Source organism: Ursus arctos, unplaced genomic scaffold (genome assembly GCF_023065955.2).
Source record: "Ursus arctos isolate Adak ecotype North America unplaced genomic scaffold, UrsArc2.0 scaffold_17, whole genome shotgun sequence".
Taxonomy (NCBI): Eukaryota; Metazoa; Chordata; class Mammalia; order Carnivora; family Ursidae; genus Ursus; species Ursus arctos.
In genome coordinates, this window is record NW_026622841.1 from 26,444,687 (window position 1) to 26,467,083 (window position 22,397).

General features: G+C 53.5%; 1 protein-coding gene across 1 annotated transcript in view; it reads right to left on the reverse strand.

Annotated features, from left to right (window-relative positions):
* The window catches only part of ARK2C (arkadia (RNF111) C-terminal like ring finger ubiquitin ligase 2C), a 96,690-nt gene extending 74,731 nt beyond the window's left edge, over positions 1-21,959 (reverse strand). Inside the window, exon 1 of the mRNA XM_026496246.4 lies at positions 21,899-21,959. Coding sequence (XP_026352031.1) covers positions 21,899-21,959 — 61 coding nt within the window. The remainder of the gene's footprint in view (positions 1-21,898) is intronic.
* Positions 21,960-22,397: the final 438 nt, after the last annotated feature.

Consider the following 22,397-nt stretch of genomic DNA (forward strand, 5'->3'; position numbering starts at 1 on the left):
CCACTTCATGGTCTGGTGGAGAAACCTGGCCTCGGAGGGAAGCCACTGCCTCCAGGCCCCTGTCACCTTGGACCTGTTCCCAAGCCCAGGGCCTGAGGTCTCCCCCCTCCATTTTTGAGTGGGGATGGGGCAGGAGGGGGTGCCTTTGGCAGGCCAACCACAGCTGAATTTGAGTTCCATTTTGCTCGCACTCTGTAAATGCTTTGAAATCCTTCTGGGACATAAGTGAGCTATTATCTTCAATGCTGCCCTATTTCTTAATGTCTTTAAGTGGGGAAATGGGGCATGAAGCAGATAAGAGACTCGGGGAAATTTGAGCTGAAAAGCATCTAGGAGATCCGCTCCCCCCTGCCGTCCCCCCACTCCGCTTGTTAGTCCAGTAGACTAAGGTCCAAGGATGGTTTGGAGGGTCATTCTCCCAGGAGCCAGCAGAGGTGGGGCCAGAGGCCTCCAGTGTCTGCTAGCTCATGCGTGGGTAGGGGACAGGCCTTCATGTGTTGAGTGAGGCAGGCCCTTTCCTGGACAGTCAGTCCCACTGCTCCTCTCCTTCCATAATCATGTATACTTAATAACCACACTGAACAGAACATCAACAGCCATCAACAAGGCCGACCTGAATGAGCACGACAGTCCTTGACAGGGTCCAGAGGAAACTGTGGAGGGCCACTGGGTGGCTGGACACAGGGGAGGGAGCCCCACTTTCACTGTGTGCACTCTCTGCCTTTTGGATATTATGTCATGTGCCTATGATGCCCAGTCAAACATTAATAAACACAGATGCATATATCTATGACATATATATATGTATATAATGATTTCCATATCATAATGTATAATTACTATATTTTCTATTTTTTAGAAGAGCAAGTTTATAAGGATTGAGGTAAAATTTTGTTTTGGAACTCTGGTGCACACCTGAAACTAATGGACCATTGCTGTCAACTACACTTCAATTAAATATAGATATATTAAAAAATAAAAATAAAATGTCTCCCCTCTGGAGCCAGAGTGGAGGCCCGCTTCGAGCCACTGAGCGCTCTCAGAAGACCGAGAAGCCAGCACCCAATCCAACTCGACTGCAGGCAATGTGTGCACAGTGGTAAGACTTCACGCTGGGCATCGGGAAAAGGTGCTCACACCCCAGCTTTGCCGGCCAGTAATGTGAGTCTCTGGCAAGTCACCGTCCCCTGCCCAGCCCACCTCCCACCTCACATCAGCCGCTCACTGAGGGGCTGGCTGGAGTCTTCAACTCTTTCTATTTGCAGAGACCTTCCTTTAAATGCCTGTCCCTTGAAAGCCCCCTTAGAAAGCCAGTGGGAAGTCTCCGGTTGGGATGCTGAGCCCCGCCCCTGGGTTCCTCCCTCCTCCACAGCGCTGTGGTCCCCATGGGTTCCCAAGAGCAGCCTGAACACCCCCAGGCTGAACAGCACTTGTCTCCCTCCCTCCCCTCCAGTGCCTGACTACTGGCAGCACCCCAGACAGAACTCCTCATCCCCCTTCGTGGGCCTGTGAAGGGCAGTCCTGGGGGCAGGGAGGGGTTCTCCCGTAGCACCCCATCTCCTGCCCCCAGGGAAGCTCTGATAACTTCCTCCATCTGGGGTCCTTTGCCTGGTGCTACCTGGTGCTTTGGCCCCAAAGGAGAAGAGAGCAGGGCAAGGCTGGAAAGGGACTTGCCATGGAAACATTTGAGAACAGGACACAAGCAACCTGGGTCTCCAGGTTTGTTTATAAATGAGGTGCTAGAATTCCAAATGCATTTTCTTAGGAAGCCCAGGTTCCCAGGTTAGCCCACAGAAGCACTAGGACTGCTATGCTAGTTGAGTCTGACTACCCATTTGAGTCTACTGTCTGATAGAACCCCTTGTGGTCCTCCATGGCTGGCCACAAATACATTACCCCTCCTCCCAACCCAGCAGCAGGAGCAAACACCTCCAACACCTTCAACATCCCGGCAGAGAAGGAGCAGAGGAGGATAGCCCTTGAATGGACCACACTGGTAGGACGAGGCTAGCTCTGTTTGGGGGAGTGAAGTGGAAGCTTCTCCATGAAGCCAGTGCATGGATTCATGATATTCTGGGGTCCACAGTGCCCTCATCAACCGAAATACTGACCATAATGACTATGGTGGAGGCCATGATTTATCTCCCAATATCCATCCAACAAGATGAAGGGAGATGTCTATGTTGAGAAAGAAACCTAGATGTTAGGAATCACAAACCTGGCACTGACACTGGCCTCTGAGGGTTCTACAGCCTTATTCTCCTTCTTCCCATCCTGTGCCTTGTGCCCAAGAAACCTCATCTTTACAGCCTCAAGGGACAGAAGCCCTCAAACCTGAGGGGCCCCTCACGGTTCACAAACTTGTGTCGGTTGATCTCCAGCCTGACCCTGGGAGGCAGGTCCCATGGTGCCCACTCTCGTCCTTTGGCGCACACCCGTGAGCCTCGGAGCTGGCAGCCGAGCCCAGGCCCCAGTCCCTGACCCTGCAATGAGCCCTCCCCATCATAGCTGCTCCCCCAAGAGATGGTCCCCCGGCCCCACTCCGCAGGTGCCTCTGCTAATGTGCGTGCCCCTCCCTGGGCCTTTCCCAGACAGATGACTACAGCATGGGAAAAGACAGAATAATTCATAATTGGGGGCAGAAGGCAGAGGAGAGGAAAGAGAAGTGAGGAACAGAGAGGTTTGTGGCTCCTGCCCTCCCGGTTCAGAAGCAAGAGCAGAGACCGAGAGGAGGGTCTGGGTCTTCACTCTGGGGCCCTTGGCCAAGCCCCTGCCTCTCTCCGGGCTCTGTTTCCTGTCAAATAAGGGGGTGGGGTGATGAGCCAGATATCTCTGGGTTCCTTCCAAGAGCCCTGCCATTCCAGGCTTCCAGTAAAAACCGGGAGAGCTGTGTCTTGGCGGCCGGGAAGACAAAATCACCTGGGGTGCAGCCAGGCCACCCACCAGGAGCCCCGGGAACCATGTTCCCATCCCTCAACGTGGGACTCTGTGTTGAGTTATTGCCTCTGGAGGCCCATCCCATTTCCCCCACCAGAGGGTCTGAGGCAGGAACGTGGGGCCTGTCCTCTACCCACCAGCAGCTCCTTGGCCCCATCACCTCCACTCTGATTCTCAGTCCTGCCTCATGTCTCCACCAACCACCTGCCGAGGGACGGGGAGAGATTCAGCGATGGGCATGTGATACCCCTCACCAGGGGCAGTGGGGTGGGGCCCAGGGAGCACGCTGGCATTCACTGAGTACCCACTACTTACCAGGCACCTGTGCAGAAAGCTCTAGGGATCCCATGTCGCTCACGAAACTTCTCTGGAGGTTAGAACCTCACTCTCTCCCAGCAGCCCAACCCAGAGCCTGCGCTCCTGACCCCCAGGCCATCCTGCCTCTGTGGCAGCTACCCCATGCCCTGCCCCAGCCATGGCTCGGTGCTGCCTGTGGGCTCTCAGAGAATCTCCCCAACTCCAGGGGCCGGCCATGATTACATCACCATTTCTCAGATGAAAAAACTGAAGCGCCAAGAGGTTAAGACCTTGCCTAAGGACGCACAGCATTTGCTGAGGGTCTACCATACACCAGCCCCTGGGCTGGGCACTTCCAGTCATCACCTCAGCCTCTGCTCTAACACCTTACTACATTCTTGTGGACAAGATGCAAAATGAGAGCTAGTCACCAGGACCACAAGAATCTGTAATTAAGTGAATGAGTATATCCCATCAACACAGCGCATGGATTTGATGCCAGCATGAAGGGTGGCTTCTCCCCTCCCACCTCAGGGCTTTGTCCTTGCCTAGTAGTAAAGCTATGGGGGGGCGTGCTAAACACTAAACAGAGAAGTGTATGCACAGGACAATCTTTAGGATCATGGTAAGTCCTATGTAGGGGTCTGAGAACCAACTGAGGCAAAGACGACTTGTCTCACAATATCTATTCTCTCCTTCTATGGTGATAGAACCCCCAAATTTAGCTGGCACATGGCATTCCAGAATGAAGACTATATTTCCCAGCCTCCTTTGCAGCCACACATGGTCATGTGGGCCCGTTCCGGCCAATGGGATGCAAGTGGGTGCCAGGCAGCATTGTGTCATGCTCCTCCTGCCCTCTCCGTTCCACCGCCATCCCACTGCTTGGAAAGCGGACATGGGGGTGAACTATTCTGGACCACATGCAGAAAAGGGCCACACCCTAGGGAGGGGTGGAGCAACAAGAGAGGAGGTACCTGATGCCTGACATGGAGTAGACCGTGCCTGCCCAGGACCACTAACTCCAGGCTGCTCTAGAGAGTTGCCACACCCTTTAAACCACCTTTATTTTGCATCACTGTCCCCAGAGCCAAACTTACACTCTACCGGATAATCCAGCTCCATTGGGCTAAGACAGAAGAGTCTCCATAGCAGGTGTTGGCAGATCTGAGAGTTCTAGTCCACCTGAATGAAAGCTCGATAAAAACGTGTCGTGTGCTCAGAACAGCTAATACAAACTTAGACTACATTAACACAAGTGTGGATTCTCAACTAGAGGAGGGCATCTGATGGAGTCCATACTGGCTTCCTTCCCATTTTATGAGCTTTTATGAGTTCATAAATGCAAGTGTCCTGGATGGGACCAAAGACACCCAAGGAGAAGGAAATGAGGGTGGTTGGCCTGAAGAATTCTCAGAAGTTCCCCCAGCAGAGCCCTGCAAAAGCTGCCAAGAGCCAGTGGTGGGGAAGGAAAGGCCCAGGCCTGGGAGGAACAGGACATAAATCGGTTGTCCCAGAAACAGACCCAGGAAATGCAAGAGGAAAGGCAAGGGGCAAGGTCACCGCCCATGGGCCACTGCCGCCCATCAGAGCAAGATGAGGGTTTCTTGTGTGAGTCAGGTAGGCCCTCGTCCTCCACAACCCATCTCCCCCACTGACCGGCAGGGACAGGGTCTAACAGGCTACCAGTGGAGAAAGATCCATTGCAGCCTGTTCCAGAGGCCACCCCAGAAAATAAAGCCAGCCCTGGGAGGAAGGCTGCTTAGCTCCATGGAGCAAGAGGTCTCCTTGAGCACCTCGAGTTCTTACAGATCCCTACCCCAACACACGCAGTGGCCCACAGAGATGTGGAGAGGTGCAATGTCCATGTGTGGGGGCCCTGCCTCCAGCTTGGGAATACTGCCTCAGGTCATAGAAAGGACAGCCATGTCCAAAACTGCGTTTAAAGCCAGGCCTCAGTTTCCAGGTCATGAAGCTTAAAACCACTTCTTGCAACAACTCAGTTTTCTTATCCTTCAATTGGCTTTAATGAAAGATAACCCAGAGATCAACAGACCATGCCTGCGAGGTGATGCCTCTAAAGTCCTGGGAGGGACGACATTCAGGAGCTAATGCTTCTCTCCTGCTTGGCAGGACGGTCTCATAGCCCGCGGAGGGGCAACAATGCTGGGCGGGGGTGGGGGTGCAGGGGGACCGCCTTTGCAAACTTTACCATTTTGTTCAAGACCCAGCCTCATTCTTTGTTGGCCCTTCTCCTGTCCTTTTCTCTCCAGAAATCCAGGGAAGGGAAGTCTTTGCTTGGAGCAGGGGGAACCTGGAGGGAACCACCTTGACCTGCCCGTAGGCCAAGACTCATCTAGGCAAGAGCGTACCAGGCAGGCCTCCTCCGAGAGCACTCCAGACTCAGGCACTCCCAAGCCCTCCCTCTAGGTTAGGGTAATCTGCATTTTAATAAGCGCCCAGATGATTCTCACTTGGTGTGGACTCTTGAGTTAGAAGCTCCTTGGCTGGGTAACCCCCCTAGTACCTCTCTCCCTGCTTGTGGAAGGTGGTTGTGCTTCCCTACTTAGCTCCCTGGGCCTGCAGACCTGCCCACCTGCCGGGCCATCCGTCTCCCTCACGTCACCGGCTCGGGGAGCTCCCAGGCCTCTGGCCGCAGCGTGGCTGTTGCCTTCCATGATTTATGACTGTGACTCCCACACACACTCTGGAGCAGGGAAACCCGGCACACTGTTTGCAAATTAAATCCAGCCCTCCTCTCCTCCCAGGTAATGGGCCCATCTGATGATAGAAGAGCTTATAAACAGCTATCATCAAATTAATCTCCATGTCAGAGAAATAATAGCAGTTGTAAATAAGACCGAGTGTGCCTGGCTTACGAGCTTGTTAGGACACTTTATAAAACAAGGCCACAACATTAATACTGCACGGTCTCTTTAATTCCCCCAACCACCTGGGTGCTGAAACTGAGCACTAAATGAGGGTCTCCTGGACGGCAAGAGGAAACCCCAGCAGAGTAGGGCTCCTGGCCACCTCCCCGCCTCTCTGCCTCTTCTCCCATCTCTGCTCAAACTGTGCCCATAATCGCCACTGGGGTTCTCTGGGTTGGGGGGGGCGTCAGCCACACTCACTCTTCCCGATGCCCTTCATACAGCCGCCCCACCTCCCTGTTCTCCTCTTTCTCACTTCCTGATGGCATGGTCCTCAGCCTTCACCCTAGCTCGAGCCCCACCTCCTCCACGAAGCCCTCCAGGCCACTTGACATCCAAAAGGGGCTTCTGCGGTTTGTTTTATCCATCAGCGGGCGGCTGTAGTGGCTACCACGGCCAATCAGCCGTGCCTCCCGCATTAGCCCACCCAAACACTGCCCTTCCTGGGCCTCAGCAAGGCCCCGTGGAGGAAGCAGAGCCCTGAGGAAGGGGACAACTAGGTCTCACAGGGCCCAGTTCGGAGGCAGGTCCAGATTCCTTAACTTGGCCAGCCTGACCGGGGCAGATGGAGACGCTCAGGCTTGCGGCTTTGTCCTGGCTGAAGGTCTCCGCCTCTTTGTCGGACCATTAACTGCATGGACTCAGTGATGGTGGGATGCGGGCCTCATCAAGCACAGGTGGCATGTCAGTGACAAGAAAGAGACAGAGGTCCCATCTGGAGACATTGAAGCTTGCCTTTGTGAGATAATGCGCACAGGTCTCGTGGGCATACCCGTGTGTATGCGTGTACATGTGTGTACAGAGGTGCATGTATTTGCACCTCTGAGTGTGTGTGGGGTGACACGCTGCCATCCAGCACCGATGTTTGTGAATGTGACCGAGAATGTGTGCTGTCCCAACTGTGTGTGGATTGTGTACGAGTGGGTGTTACATGGGGACCGTGCGGGGCTGCGTGTGAGCTTGTTGCACACCTGGAGGCACTACTGTGTGAACGTGAAGTGCTACGTGGATCGGGTGTCAGAGGTGACTGGGGTCAGGGGCATGGGGGCTCACAGCTGGGCAGGGAGAAAGCCCACCCCGGGCCATCTGGACAAGGTCCTAAGTATGACAAGGTAGAGGAGGGAAGTCTTAAGCACAGTGGGGCTTTGGTACAAGGCCAGTCCCTCCAGGGCCCCGTCAGCTCCCTGGCCACGGGCAGAGCTCCCCGGGGCTGGCCAGCAAGGGTGTCGCTGGGAGGGAGTGACCGGCTCACCACTGATCTCCCGATCTCAGTCTTCTCTTCAGCGGGTTAAGAGGGGCCTCCGAGGAGGAAGGCTTGGGGCGGGGGGGAGAATCGAGACAGGCAGTCACCAACGGATGGGCCACCTTCCATGGCCTTTCTTAGCCGCCACTTCTCTTCGGTGTAAGGAGTTGCCTGGGGCTGGCCTTCAGCTAGATGACCCAGTTCCCGGGCTGGCATCTCCCAGTCTCCAGGCACCAAGTTCAAGGCTGTTTTAGGACTCGCACGTGCACACACAGAGGTCTGCAGTCAGGTGGGCAAGTGCTACCGAGGCCAAGCTGAAGGGCTTGGCCTACCGTGGGAGCGGGCAGAGCCTCCAGCGTGCTTGGCACACAGGGGCTCCCCGCCACAGGGCTCACTTCCCAAACTGGTGGGGGTGTGTAACTCTTCGGCAGAAACAACCTCAAATAGCTCACGGGGTCCCGGGGTTTGGTTGGATAGTGTGGAAGATGCTGCCCCGGGGGCTCTACTGCAAGGGTCAGCTCAACCCCCACGTCCTCCAGGACCCCTGGACATCACATCCCTCTCACCTTGCCCTCCTCTGCACCCCTCCCCACCCTCCCAGCAGGAGGTCATGAAAACCCCTGGAAGGTGGGGGAGGCTACTCCACCCCTTCATGGCTTTCCAAGGGTCTGTCGAGATGTCAACCTTGTTTCCTAGGCCTTCAAGGGCAGGACCATGGTCTCACTCTCAGCACTAAGCTCAGGACATACACTCTGGGGACAGCGTGTGCACTTCCTTCCTGACAAAAGCCAGCCAGCTAGCCGCCGTGCTGATCCAAGGGCAACACTGCTATGCTGACACCCGGAGTGACGAGGCCCCAGCTCCCCCGCAGGACATCGGCCTCATCCCCAGACCCCGCGGGCGTCACTCTGCTTCTCAGCCTGCCCTGTGCCCCCGCGGCCCCTCTGCCCCCACCTCTTCTCCTGGGCAAGCCCACGCAACCCTTAAGACTCAGCTGGGGGTCAGCTCCCCCGGCTGAGAGAGAACCCACTACCTACCTGCCTTCCTGCCTGTTCGAGCATTGCTTCCCCTCCCACTGGGTCTGTTTAGGGTAGGAAGGCGCTTAGGAACGTGGCTGGCACAGACAGCGCTATGGGAGCATTTGCTGGTGCTCTTGTTGTCACTGTTCTCCTTGTGTCTCCAGTGCCGGGCACAACGCCTGGGCCAGGGCACAGGCTCCGTGCATGGCTGTCAGGCAAGCTGAACAAATCCACCACCAAATCTCAGCCTCATTATAACCCTGTTGGGGGCCAGTGTGGGGGCGGGAGGGGAGGTAGGTTGACTAGGATTGTTCCCATTTTACGGATGAGAACACTTGGGCGCAAAGAAGTTTTTCCTCCTCCCCTTTGTTCCCCTTACCAAATTCAAAGTGCCTTCTAGAAGCTGGCAGAGATTCTGTACGCGGCCACTCCCTAGTAGACAGCCACCTAGGACAAGAGTAGCCCTGTGCTCTGTGCCAGGTGTCAGGGTGGGCAGCATCCATCTGCCGCCTCATTTCACCCTCACTCAGCCTGGCAGGTCGGGACGAGCTCCCCATTCTGCAGAGAACGGAGCCAGTGCCCTGAGAGGGTCGCCCCACTTCAGAGGGTGGTCATGAAACCCCCAGCTCCCCTCGGGCGGCATCCCCCTCTGCAGGCGCACTCCAGGGATGGCATGTGGACCCACTGGGGCCCTGAGGCAGCCCGGCTGGGCAGGGGTGGGAGAGGGGACAGAGCATTGCAGGGGAAATGGCCAGGGCCAGGGGAGACAGCATGGAGGAAGGGACTGAAATGGGTGGCATGACAGTGAAATGAGAGGACCCAATGCTCCAGAAAAGAAAAAAAATCAGACGAGGATGACAGCCACAGGACTCTGAACATTCACCTCTTGGATCAGATCAGGGTCTATGTGGGGGAGACAGGCTGACCTGATAGCTCCCCCAGACAGCGGAGGTCAGATCTCTCTCCTGGGGAGCAGCTCCAGTTCTGCCTCTTCCGGGAGGCCCTCCTGACTTCTCCAGGCCTCAGTGACCTCTCCCCATCCCGTATACCAGCCCTGAGCAGTTGCCTCCAGCCTGGGCCATGCTTTCTAGCCAGCATGACCATCAGCTTGGCCCTCTTTGGAGCCCAGTCTGTGTTCTCCACCCACTTCAGGGGTGCTCAGGGGTCTCCCCAGTGAGGCTAGGAGCCAGAAGCTGTCTGTGCCTTGGCCGCCCACAGCCCATTATAGGTTCTCATTAACTGCTTATGCAGTGATCTGAAACATGCCCGGCCCTCTCTTGTCTGCCCCTTAGGACCCCCTAGACTGTTCCAGGGTTCCAGGCCCAAACAAACAGGATGTGTGTTCCGAGGGGACGGTGGGAGCTGGGAATGACCACTCCTGGCTACACCCAGAGTTCCGAGTGCCTTGTACTTCATCCGCACCTCCAACCTCACCTCCCCCGGCACTGGCACCCACAACAATCATCTCCAGTTTTTCTGATGAAGAGATGAGGCTTGGAGAGGTCCAGAGTCACCTGGCTAAGCCAGAACTGAACCCAAGATTTCTGGAGGCCAAGATCTGTGCACTTCTTGCTACCCCTTACTGTCCCCAGTCGTCTCCAAGGAGAGCCAGCAGAGCCTTGCCAGGCCCAGGAGCAGGCCTCAAAGTCAAGGCGGCCCTTAGTTTCTGTTTGGGGCAATGAAAAGGTTTTAAAAGTAAAAGGTGGTACTAGTGGCACAACGTTGTGAATATACTCAATGCCTGTGAACTGTACACTTTAAAAGGGTTCAAATAGCAAATTTTATGCTCTACCCTAGTTCCTTCCCCCTTATCCACAGAAAATATGTTCCAAGACCCCCAGTTGATGTCCGAAACCACAGATAGCATCCAAACCCTATATACACTATGTTTTCCCCTATATACACGTGCCCGGAGTAAATTTAATTTATAAATAAAGCACAGTTAGAGATTAACAATAGCTAATAATAAATTACAATTGCTCTAATAAGCTCTAATAAAAGTTATGTGAATGTGGTCTGCGTCTCAAAATATCTCGCTGTACTGTACTCACCCTTCTTCTTGTGATGATGTGAGGTGAGAACATGCCTGCATGGGGTGAATGATGCGGGGCCCTAAGACGTAGGGTTAGGCTGTCCCTGACCTTCTGACCATATGTCAGGAGGACGATAGCTGACAGTGGGTAACTGAAACCGTGAACTCAAAACTGCAGAGAAGGGGAAGCCTCCGTGAAGACTTGACAACAGTAACAGTGAGAGTCCTTACAGTCCTGGGGACCGTTCTGCTGGGCATCCCCCACAGGAAAGCCTCCCTCACGTGCTTCCTCATGGGATTCATGTCACCTCCCGAGCTCCTGTCTCAGACCCTCGCTCCCAGTCCTGACCCTGGCTCTCCAGACTAGGGGAACAACATGGCAGACTGGCCACCACACTGAAATACCATGCTTTTCTCTACCCAGTCAAACCCCACACCGTCTTCAGCCTCACCCAGTTGTGCCTCTGACAAAGCATCACTTGACCACCCTTGTTGGAGCTGCTGGAGCTCAGGCCGCTTCCAACTCGCCTTAAGTCAAGACTGGAGAAGAGCACTGGCCTGTCAGAGTCAAGAGACTCCGTTCCCAATCCTGACTGGAGTGCTCAATGAGCTGGCTTCGCAACTCCAGCCACTGGACAGGCTTGGGTTTCCAGTTCTGTGAGGAGGAGACCTTGCCTCACCTGGCACTCCTCATACTCTTCCCCGGGAGCACCCGAATGTCAGAGGGGTATGAAACAACCAGCCCCCAGCCAAAGGGCTATGGTCTGGCCTCCCCGTATGAAATATGTCATCAAAGTCCTATATTTTCACTCAAAAGTTCATGCAACATTTGCAACTGGTGACTTGAGAGTTCCTTGTCTAGTCTAATATAAAACCCCTTTTTCCCCAGGTTTAGCAGTAAAACTGGAAACCATGCTATGTTTATACAGAGGCCAGGCAAGATCCCTTTCTGCCCAGAGTCAAGGGCTCTGCTCTGTATTGCACACCCCTGCCAACTCCCCTCTAGTCTGGGTGCTCCCAGAGGGCGGGCCAGGACCACCCCACCACGGTGAGCATAAGGAAGGACACCACCGGTAGAGGCAGAGACTTTGCGAGTACTCATGAGATGACACGCGGCCCCTGCTGAGGAGGAGTGGGGACAGTGACAACAGGGCATGTCTCTAACTCCCTCCTCCCACCTTCCCATCTTCTGTGCTCCTTCTTTCCTCCACCTGTCTCCTGGGGGAAGCTTGGACGGGTCAAGGACCCTTCAGGATGCAGTCAGGATAGAACGGAAAAATGCACCCCAGGTTCATGTCTGGGCCCCTCGCCCACCTTCTCCGTCATGCTCCCAGCTCACCTGACCAGGGGAGGGCTGGCTGACTGTGGTTCCCTTCACCACCTGTGACCTCTCTTCCCCTCACCCCTCCCATAAGCCCATTCCTCCTGGCAGGGAGAAGGCTGGGCTCCTCGGGCTCTGTCGGGGGCCCAAGCTCCCTCCCGCAGCCTCTCACCGCCCTTCCCCTCTTGGCTTGGCTCCAGCCCTGCCTCCCAGTCAGGGACAGGCTCAGCATCTATCCCCTCAGCCAAAGCAAGTCCGGCAGGTGCTCCCCCCCAGGCCCAGCTTCCCTCCAGACCAGCAGACCGAGCTCCCCCTTTAGACCTGACTTCCACCTATGCCCCGAGGGACGTGGGTCCACCAAAGGGGAGGCCAGGGCCACAGTCTACCTAACCTGGGGTTCAGGACGAGCTATGGTGAGCTCTGACTAAATCAAGGCTGAGGCTCTGTGCAGCTGCCTCTTTGGTCCCCTCACCACCAAGCTGGACACACGAGCTACTGAGCCACGGGGGACTGGCCATGCAGGAAGCCTTGAAGAAGGGTCTGTGGACCCCGGTGTTCCCCCTGTCATGCCTCACCTTACCCAGAGTCCGATTTCTCAACGCTGCTCAGCAGGGCCCTTTCCTGGCCAGTCCATTCCAGCTCTGCCTCCAGGGAATGCCCTGGAGGCTGAGGGCCCTACAGGGAGGATCATCCTTTGGCTTAAGGAAGGATCCTGGTATCTCCAGCCCTGGGGGGAGGCATTCATCCATTACCACCCACAGAGTTTGGGAACAGGAGCAATTGCTCTAGGAGGGGGTGGTCCTGAGAGACAGGCCCTGTGCACAGGGGAGGGGTGGCATGGAGGCCCCGGCTGCTGGGGGAGCAGAGCCCCAGTGAAGCTGGCTATGGGGGGAGGGGAACACTCCAGAGCGCCTCCCCCCATACCCTCCCACTCTCAGCCCCAGACTGGGAGCAGCAGCTGTTGCAAAGCTTCCTGCCCTTCCTTGAGACAGGTGTTGGCCGAATTTGTACTTCCTCCCAGCCTGGGAGAGCTCCTCCACCCCCTCTCCACGTGGCAGGCTGCTGCTGAGTCAGCGGCCACTGCTTCCTCTCCTAGCTGCACCCCGCTACCTGGGGGAGTGGCTGAGCCCTGATGGGACAGGCCTGCCGGCCGGGCGCCCCAGGGGAATGTTTCAGGGAAAGGATGCATCAGGGAACATGGGGAACTTCGTGCTCAGAGGGCGAACACGGCAGCAGCCACTGCAGCAGTGTGGGAAGCAGGTCCCCCCTGAGCTCAGGCCCGCGGGCGTGCTCCCTGCCCTCCCACAACGCCTGGCTGCCCGGAGGAGGTGGTCTTGCTACTGAGCACTAGAAAGTGCATGGCTGCTGCCCTTGTGGAAAGTCAAAGAGGTGAGGAAAGTTGCCTCTCACCTACGGGAAACCCCGTGTTTTCAAGCAGGAGGGGGCCGCGAGGCCATTAGCCCCCTTGGCAGATAGCAAGTGAGTGCGCAGAGCAGTCAGACGGCCCGCAGGTCGCGGGGGCAGGACTGGGAGCCCAGCTGTTCCCACTGCACCACATGGCCCACCTGAGGCCCAGTCCCGGGTCATGCCGTTCATGATAGCTACCGCTGCCTTGGGCCGGCTTCTCGCTTTGTTTCCTACGCATCACTTCACGGGACAAGTCCTGTAAGACAGACATGATGGGTCTATCCTCCCCATTTGACTGGCGGGCCAACTGAGACCCTGGGGAGGAAGTTGACCTGCCCAGGATCACAGAAGCCTGTGCAGAACAAAGACCAGCACCTAGATCTCAAAAGTTTCTGCAAACCTTCCTCCTTCCGCAAGTCCTCCCTGGACTGCCCTCCCCTCCAGCTATTTGGGCCTATTGATGGGAGGGGCTGATGGTGAGCAGAGAGGGTTCGGAGCTGTCAGCACCCGGCTGCCCACTGACCTCTCCTCCCCTGGGGCCTGCCCCAGCCCTGCAACCCGGGGCCATATGAGTGCCTCCCATGCCACCGAGCCCAAGTGCAGAGCTATGGTTCACAGGGAATATCGTGCAGCCATTAAAAGTAACGCTTGTCAAAACAACATAGGAAAGCATGAAAAGGCTGTGACATGTTGCATTTTTTAAAAATGGAGAATACAGGATTATTGTGTTTGTAGCTCGACAAAAATATACATATATGTATGAACAGAAATGGGGGGGGAATTTCACTAGCATGATCTCAGAGGGGCGGACACCTCAGAGATTTTTTTCCCCCTTCGGTCTATTTTCTAAACCTTCCAAAATGTCATTCTAGTCCTTCCATGATAGAACCTAGATGGAAGTTGTTGAAGCCCCAAGCTCTTCCTCCTCACATGGGCAGGGCCAACTTCTTTGCAAACCCGTGAGGCCGTGACCCTGGCACTTGCCTGCCTTGGAGTTTCTCTTCTCAAGAAGGGTGAAATTGGATGAAAATCATTCAGACTGAGATATCAGGGCACAGCGGGGTGCAGAACTCAGGGGGTCCATGTCGCAAGAGAAGCTACAGAGAGAATGGCCTCCCGACTAAAGATGTGTGCGTACGATCAGATAAGGGGATTCCAAGACTGGAGAGAGAGGTTTTTGAGAAGTTGTCATGGAAACATGAAGAATTTTTACTGAAGTGAATTTCCTAACCCCACTGGGTACTCACTAGAAGTCTTTAATCCCAGGACAGTGCCGTGGTGCCCTTCCTTCTGTCACTCTTGGCATCTCAAACTCACTGAACTCATCTCTCCCTAAAACTGACTGTTGCCCCCATCATCCCAGTTTGTCTTCATGGTCTTACTCGCTCCCCAACACCCCGAGACTTCCCTGCCCTTCAGCCCCTCCGCCGGACTCAGTTCTGCTCGCTGCTTCTTATGGTAAGTAGCCCCTCGTGGCAACCGCCCTTCCCATCCCCCAGACCTTTGGTGTAGGCTTCCATCACCCCCGGAAGCCTGCCATGGCCTCCTCCCTGGCCTCAGCCTCTAGGCTCACCCCTTTGTCATCAGCTGCCACAATGAGATGTTGAAATACCACTCCCCCCAGAGAGCACCCAATGGCTAAAGGAGCAAGTCCAAACTCAACCGGAGCTTCCCAAGGCCTTCTGAAACTGGCTCAGAAGTATCTTCTGGCCCTTTCTCCCACATTCTCCAGACCTCGTGCTGCTCAACTCCTACAGCTGTGCTCTGGGGAGAACCATTCAAAGACAGACAATGGTCCTGGTGCCTCCTGAGGCCACGTAAGGCAGCAGACATGCACACATACCCCTACACACGTGCACACATACACACACACACACCCCTCCTTGTATGCACTTCCTGTTCTTGCCAAATCAGCAGAGCCTCGGCCTTAGCCACAGTCTCCCTCCTTCCCTACCTCACCTAGAGCCCTTCTCCCTCTTCCTCCCTCCTGATGCATACCACCCTTTGTGGCACATCTTAACCCCACCTCTTCAGCAAGGTTGTCTCTGAGACTTTATTTGACCCCTCACCAATAAATTCCTATGGTTATGGGGGATGGAGGGGCAGCACCTAGCAGGCCCTAGGTATCTGCTGTGTGCCAGGTGCCTTTGAACAGTCTAGACACACCCTATCAGGTATCAGGATGGTCACTGTTTAGATGATGTTCAGGGCAGTGGTCTATGTTCACCCTTCTGGGCCAAGACAGGGCTAGGACTTAACCCCTGGACGGCCCCGCGCTCTTTCCATCTCACCCAGTCCAGATGTTCTGCCATCTGTTTGGGTGCTTCGGCACAGAACATCTTAGACAGCATCTGGTTTCCTAAGCACTCATCTTCCAGCCTCAGCATAAGCCTTGGGAGGGCAGGCACCCAGGTCCTGCATTGCTTTCATATCCCCCTTAACTTGGCCCCAAGTAGGTATTCAGTAAACACCCATTAGACATGAATAAACAAGTGAGTGAGCGGATGAACGAATGACTGAACACACGAAGTCACAGGCATTGCAAGTGGGAATCTGAGGCAGGGTATGAATGTTTGCTTTTAGTTTCTAAGTCATCCAGAAGATCCTTAGAGTCTCTCTAAGGCAAACTGTCCCCACGCTTCTCCCCCAACTCTCCTGGAAATATATTGGCTCCTCCGTGGCTAAGCCGTGCTGGAAACTAATACATACTGATTCACGTTCGTACTATGTTAAGCCAGGAATTTTTGAAGAGCTACTTAGATCCACAGAAAAACTAAGGCACAAACACGTCTTGCACATTTGTGCAGACAGTAGTCAGGTAGGACTGAGAGGTCCAGAGTCACACCCTGAATTGGAGTCGGGGGCCTGGGTCTCCTGGCCAGGAAAGGGGCTTCACAATGCACTTGGATTCAGCACGGAGTTGTTGCTTCCCTAATGCAGGAAACCAGTTAAGTTTTCCAGTGGGACACCTTAGGCTGTTTATTTAAACATGGGAAGGATGTGGGGGGAAATGATGGGGCAGAAGGTAAGCAAACTGTAGGATGAAGAGAGGTGACCCATTCTCTGTCACCTGTATCTTAGAGCATCGAGACCCTTGATGGTCTTTTCCCCTAATCTTGAGGGATTCATAGTATTGGCTGGTTTGTGGATAACTGTTATTTAAGAAAATCCATCATTTAAGTGGTCCTTATCTGCTGCTGGTTTCAAGAGTTCTTTTGTTTGAAAAGAAGACTGGTAAACAAGAGCTGTGCTTCATCTCACTACAAAGTCTGTGGTTTAGGATCTAAGTAACAGATGGCTTTTCCAAAATCCTGGAGTCAAAAGTTATTAAAACGGATACGTGTCAGATGGTTGAGAGAGTAGATCCAAAGTACAATGGCTTTGTAATGATTGGATCATCCAGTCAAGGGGGAAAGGGCTTCTTCATCTGAAAGTGTTTCTTCTGACAATCTGGGTGCAAATAGAATATTCATTTGATAAATTGCTGAAACATGACTTCCCATTAACCCCACTAGCTTTCTATATTATCACTAGATTACGAGACCATCCTTGCAATGTATCGATCAACTAATTCTGACATACATAACACTAATCTAGAGAAATACAATCTTAGAGCTGGTTAACATCAATCTAATAAAAGCCACTGCTCTCTAGGACAAAAACAAGGGTCATCACCCGATTTGGGGGGTAGTTTTACCACTGTTGAGGATGGGTTGGAGAATGGTTGCTTTTGCTTTCTCAAACTAGGAAAAAAATTAAAAGTTTCGTGGAAACCGAAATAAAAGAAGAAAAAGGAGGAGAAGAAGAAGCAAAAAAAAGAAAAAAGAAAAAAATCCTTGAAGGCCTGCATATCTCTTCTTGCACCAACTACAGCATGAGCCTCCGCTGGGAACTTCCATGTGTGTCCATGTGTCACAGTAAATCAGCTCAGCTTTCCCACCCAGGCTGGGGAGAGCACAAGAACAAAGGGCCAGAGCAGAAAGGGCAGTAATGGGAGGAGAGGCGAGTCCCACCAAGCCACAAAGAAGGCAAGGCAGCACTGTGGTCAGGCAGGGTGCACCTACGGGGAAGGAATGCCAGCAGAGGGGCAGAGGGACCCCAGGAGACAGCCCGGAGAGGGAAGGTACGGCCCAAGGAAGAACAGCTCCAAAATGATGACCCTTTGGAGGAACTGTGAATTTCTTTAATCAACCTATTTCCTCGGTGTCTAAAATGCCTCATTTAGCACTTGTTCTGGGCTGAAATTGAATAGGTGTAATTGACAAATGCTTGAATTTGGGTTCCACTCTGGGGGAAAAATACCTCTCCACTGGCTTCCCAAATGTAATTATGGAAAACAGATACACCTTAAGGGCTCTTCTTCCAATTCAATTTGGGGGTAGGTCCCGACTTCCCTCCTGATCTGCACCCCACCTCCTACACACACACACACACACACACACACACACACACACACAAATGGCAGAGATCTGGCTTTCTTTCTCAAGAGAGGCACTAGGACCACAGATGAGGCAGCTGTCCGGGAACTAGGCTATAATCAGCTTTAAGTGGCTTACAGCCTACAGAGGACACAGACCCTCTTATTTCTACGGTAACAGGTCAGGCTGCTGACCCTGGGATAAATGTGGGGGTGGTCTGAGTTGGTTTCTGTTCCCAACATCTTCCTTATGCTCAATCTCAATGCAAAACTTGCACTGCAGGTCCCAAGAGCTTAAAGATGCACATAGTGGAAGAGGGCACTTTAAAATTCTAGACCATGGCTTCAACTACATGTAACATGTTACCCCCGGCATGATTTATAAGGACAGTAAATCAATGAGACAGTAAAAGTAAAAGTTAAAACACAACTAAAAATGGGTTTTTCAGGCGAGTCTGAAATGCTACAAGATTGCTAGTTAAGAACAGTATCCCTTTTCTCAACCTAAGTGTTGTATCCCCACCTCTTCACCAGCATCACAAACTGAGTGCCATGTAACTTAGAAACTATGGTGAAATGTGCAGGCTGCACAGGTGGCCAAAGATAGGGGTTGTCTCTACGCGGCTGAGCTGTTTCCGTGTGGCAGGGCAACTGACCTTTCCCATGGCCCCCGAGGTCTACTGTAAAAAGATACGGACTAGTTGGGATTAAAATCACCATATCTGTACCACCAAAAAAAAAAAAAAAAGAAAGAAAGAAAGAAAGAAAGAAAAAGAAAGAAGAGAAAGGAAGGAAGAAAAGAAAACAAGAAAAGAAAAAGAAAGGAAAGAAAGAAAAGAAAGGAAAAGGAAAAAAAAAGAAAGTCAAAAAAAGCATTCACTCGAATCTTACAATGGGAGGTGGGAGTGGTGGGTGGGTGGGTGAGGGTGGGGATAGAAAAGCAAGGGGAAAAAATCTAAACAGCAGGATACGACAATAAATGGGAAAACAGCAAGAGAAAAAGCACACTAGGTTAATATAGGAAAACTAGTTCTTTATTGAGAGATTGTATATTAGTATTAGTGGATTCTGTGTGTAACAATGTCATCATGCACACGATACAAAAAAAAAAGGCTGGGCCCACCATGCTTCGGAAGGGCAACACAACAAAAGCCAGCGTACAATGAGCAGATGGCCCGGGCTACACGACCACAGTGCGTTTCAGCAGGGTGACATCTCTAACCGAGCGCTGTACATTGTCAACTGGGGGATGTAAAAAAATACAGATCATGCTTTAGTTTTAGTACAAGAAAAGGTGAAAAAGATACACAACCAAAAGGATATTTGATACAGAAAAAATTACCCACAAAATAAGAACAGGAAGTAATTCAGCACAGCAGAACACGCTATCCCTGTTTAATGGAAAACCATTTTGCTGGGGATTCTTTTCTCTTCTTCTTTGTTATGTTTTTTTGTTTTTTGGTTTTGTTTTTGTTTTTGCTCTTTCTTTTCAGATTGCCAAATGGCAATCTGGGGCAGCCACTCGGGACTTTATTTTGGAAGGGCCCTCGAAGTAGGGGCCTTATTCTTACATTACGGCCGTTGTTTTGTTTCAGTTTTCAAGCAGGTCCGGCTGGTGAGGCAGCAGAAGGGAGCCGGCTGTTAAAGGGGAAGTTCTGAGGGCCAGGGCGGATGTCCAAAGATGCTCTTGACATCGTACAATTAAACAATTAAGACACCATGGCCATGGCTCCCCCTGAAGCCAGGGACCTTGCTGCACCAAATTCTCAGAGGCTATGGAGTAGCAGCAACTGTCATTTCATCCAAGATTTTCATACATACATAAACATATATATACTTATTATTTTTTGCCTCCGACTAAACGTACTCTCTTCACTTATGTCTGGGTGCTGCCAAGAAGCTAGCTGATGGTCACCCAGGTAAGTGGGAAACTCGGGGCTAGAGCCTCCAAGCCAAGGCAAAAGGAATCCACTTAACAGGGATTTACAGTGCAATGTACTCAGCTAAACAAGATGAAGATACAAAAATGGTTATTTCTCTACGTCTATTCTGAAATGGCCTACATCCTACACTACTACAATGGAAACTAAAAAGAACAGACTTAAGCTGGCAAGCTATCTAATAGTTTTACAAGAAGATTGTGGTGTAGGACCTTGTTGGGTTAAGCATTAGTATCCTCTATCGAAAGGTCATGAATTCTTATCTCATTGTGCTAAATTTTACCCACAGCCCGACTCACCCTCAGCCCTTGAATTTTCTGTGGCCGTGTTTGCCATGAAAGTAAACTTTGACTGACGGGCAGTATTTATTGGGGGGGGGAGAGGGGGGCTTGGGGGGGGAGCATATTAAAAATAAAATTTAAAGGCAGCTGAGCAATTTGAATTTCAAAACGTAAAATCGGCATCCTGCAATGGTATTTAGAGATCCGTGGTATTAATGAGGATGATAATGATTTAATCAGGATAATTATACTTTCAGGCTCAACATCCTTCTTAATCATTTTTGAATTTCTGCCTAGTGTAATGTTCCACACCCGTTTTAAGAGGAAATGCCAAGTAAGAAGACATAATTGTGTATTGGGGGAGGGGGTTGGCATTTCCAGGGAGAGCTCACCCGCCCCCGCCCCATCCTACTCCTCACACACCCCCTCCACACCCCCTCCACCGCTAGGCCGGCCTGAGATAGGGATACTGCCGCTTAAATAGCAATGCTTTCCTCAGATGGAGACAGGAGATGGTTAAGAGGGGTGTCACAATACAGCTAAATGCGGAGGCAGAAGGGTCACAGCGCACACAGCAGCGAGTTGACCATTCACTGAGCTACACAATGAAGAAAAAAAAAGATTTGATAAATGCAGAATGTCATCATTCTATCATCACACAAAAAAACTGCGGTTCAAACAGGCCTAAGGGGGCCAACCTTGCCTTTTAGGTTCTGGGGAGAGGCGTGGGGCTGGGGACAGCTGGGCTGGAAGAAAGAGGGCCGGGCTTTCATTTTCTTGCCCAATCGGGCCCCTGGGGCGCACTAAAGCGCTGGCCCCGCGACCCCACCCCCTGCTCTGACTCGGTGGAGCAGCCCTGGTCGCAAAGGGAAGACATCATTCTGTGCGTGAGGGAGGGGGGAGTGGGGGAGGGCCTTAGCCAGCAGGGATTTAAGCAGACTTGGAGTGGGAGAGGGTAGCAGAAACATTTCCAAGAAGAGAAATGTGAGTCCAGAGGCAGAATACAAAAAGAAAAAAAAAAAAATGAATCTAAATGCATCTCGGATTCGCTTTGGGAGGTGGGAATTTTTGATTAAAAGAAAATGGAAGAAATGTGGAGAGGGGGAGAAGAGGGGGAAACCAAGCTATTGTTGGAGCAGAATGTAAGGGAAAGGGGATGTGGGGAAGGGGACCGTGCAAACACACCCCATATATCACAGTTAAAAACAAAGCCGGCGCCGGCCTGCTGCTTTGTCAACGCCTGCCCAGGGCAAAGGCCTGGCGTGGGGGCAGCTTCCCACCTCATCCGCACACACAGCGCAACACCCGAGGGCCGGGCACCCCGCTCCGGCCGGGACCAGGGGTGCACAGCAGTGCACGTCTGACTCCGAGGCGCACACACACTTACACACACGCTCATATACATACACACCCAAGCATTTTGAATCCATAAATGCAACTGTCATACAAAGACAATGGGGGGGGGGTGTAGCACAAGGGCGATACAAAAAAGGGTTAAAGGGGAGAAAAGAATGGTACGGGACGGGAAATCGTGCAAGTGCCCACCAGAGGGTGGGGGCTGGGGCACGGGATAGGGCAGATACCAGATCCCAGCTAACCAGCCAGCGGCAGGGATAACCAAAAGATGAAGGAATACAAACACAAATAACACAAAAACATACATCTGCCTCAAAAAAACCAAATAACAGAAAGCCAAGTATGCTTGCACACACATACACACACGCGCGCACACACACGGTCATGTATCTCTCTCCTTCTTTCGATCATACAGGGCTAGGTATTAGGGGAAGGGGCTGTGATTTGGGGGAACCGCGTCCGCCGCAAAGAATAAAAAATGGGGCTGGGGAGGGAGGGACCCAAATTCGCCAAACCCTAACTTCACTACAAAAGCTCCCACGAGGGCGGCCACCCCCACACTGGGGGGTCCCCCAAAAGGGAGAGGGGAGAAGCCACTGCTAGCCCTGCATCCCCGCGGGTGTGCCCTGAGCCCCCCGCCGCCCGCGGCGCCCGCCCCCGCCCCGGTGCCTGCGGCGATCCACGCTCCGAAGCTGACCCCGAAAGGAAAAAGCGATACCTCTGTTTCGCACAGAGCCAAACACTGGAAGCACGAGATAGCCGACGTGGACCAGGACCATCCTGGCTCCTCGCGCGGCGGCGGCGGCGGCGGCGGCGGCTGCGCGCGGGCCCTTTGTGGCGCGGCTCCGGGGCGCGGGCGCGGGCGGCGGCGGGGCTGCGGGAGCCGCCGGGGCGGGAGGCGGAGCGCGGGGCGCGGGCGGCGGTGGGGCGGCGGCTGGCGGGGAGACAGATGGCCCATGGAAAGGCTCCCTTCCCGGCCCCTCTCGACATTCAAAGGCGCTGGGGCCGCAGCTGCCGCCACACAAAGGCGCGCGCAGCCAATGGGAGCGGAGCGCAGCGCGGCGCGGCCTCGCCGGAACCGCGGGGGACAGCGGGGACCGCGGGCGCGCGGGTGGCGGGGGGAGGGAGGGGTGACGGCTGCGAGGGCGCGGGCGGCCAATCGCGGAGGCCCGCGAACGGGCACGGGGAGAGGGGGAGGAGGTCAGCCCCGCGGGGCG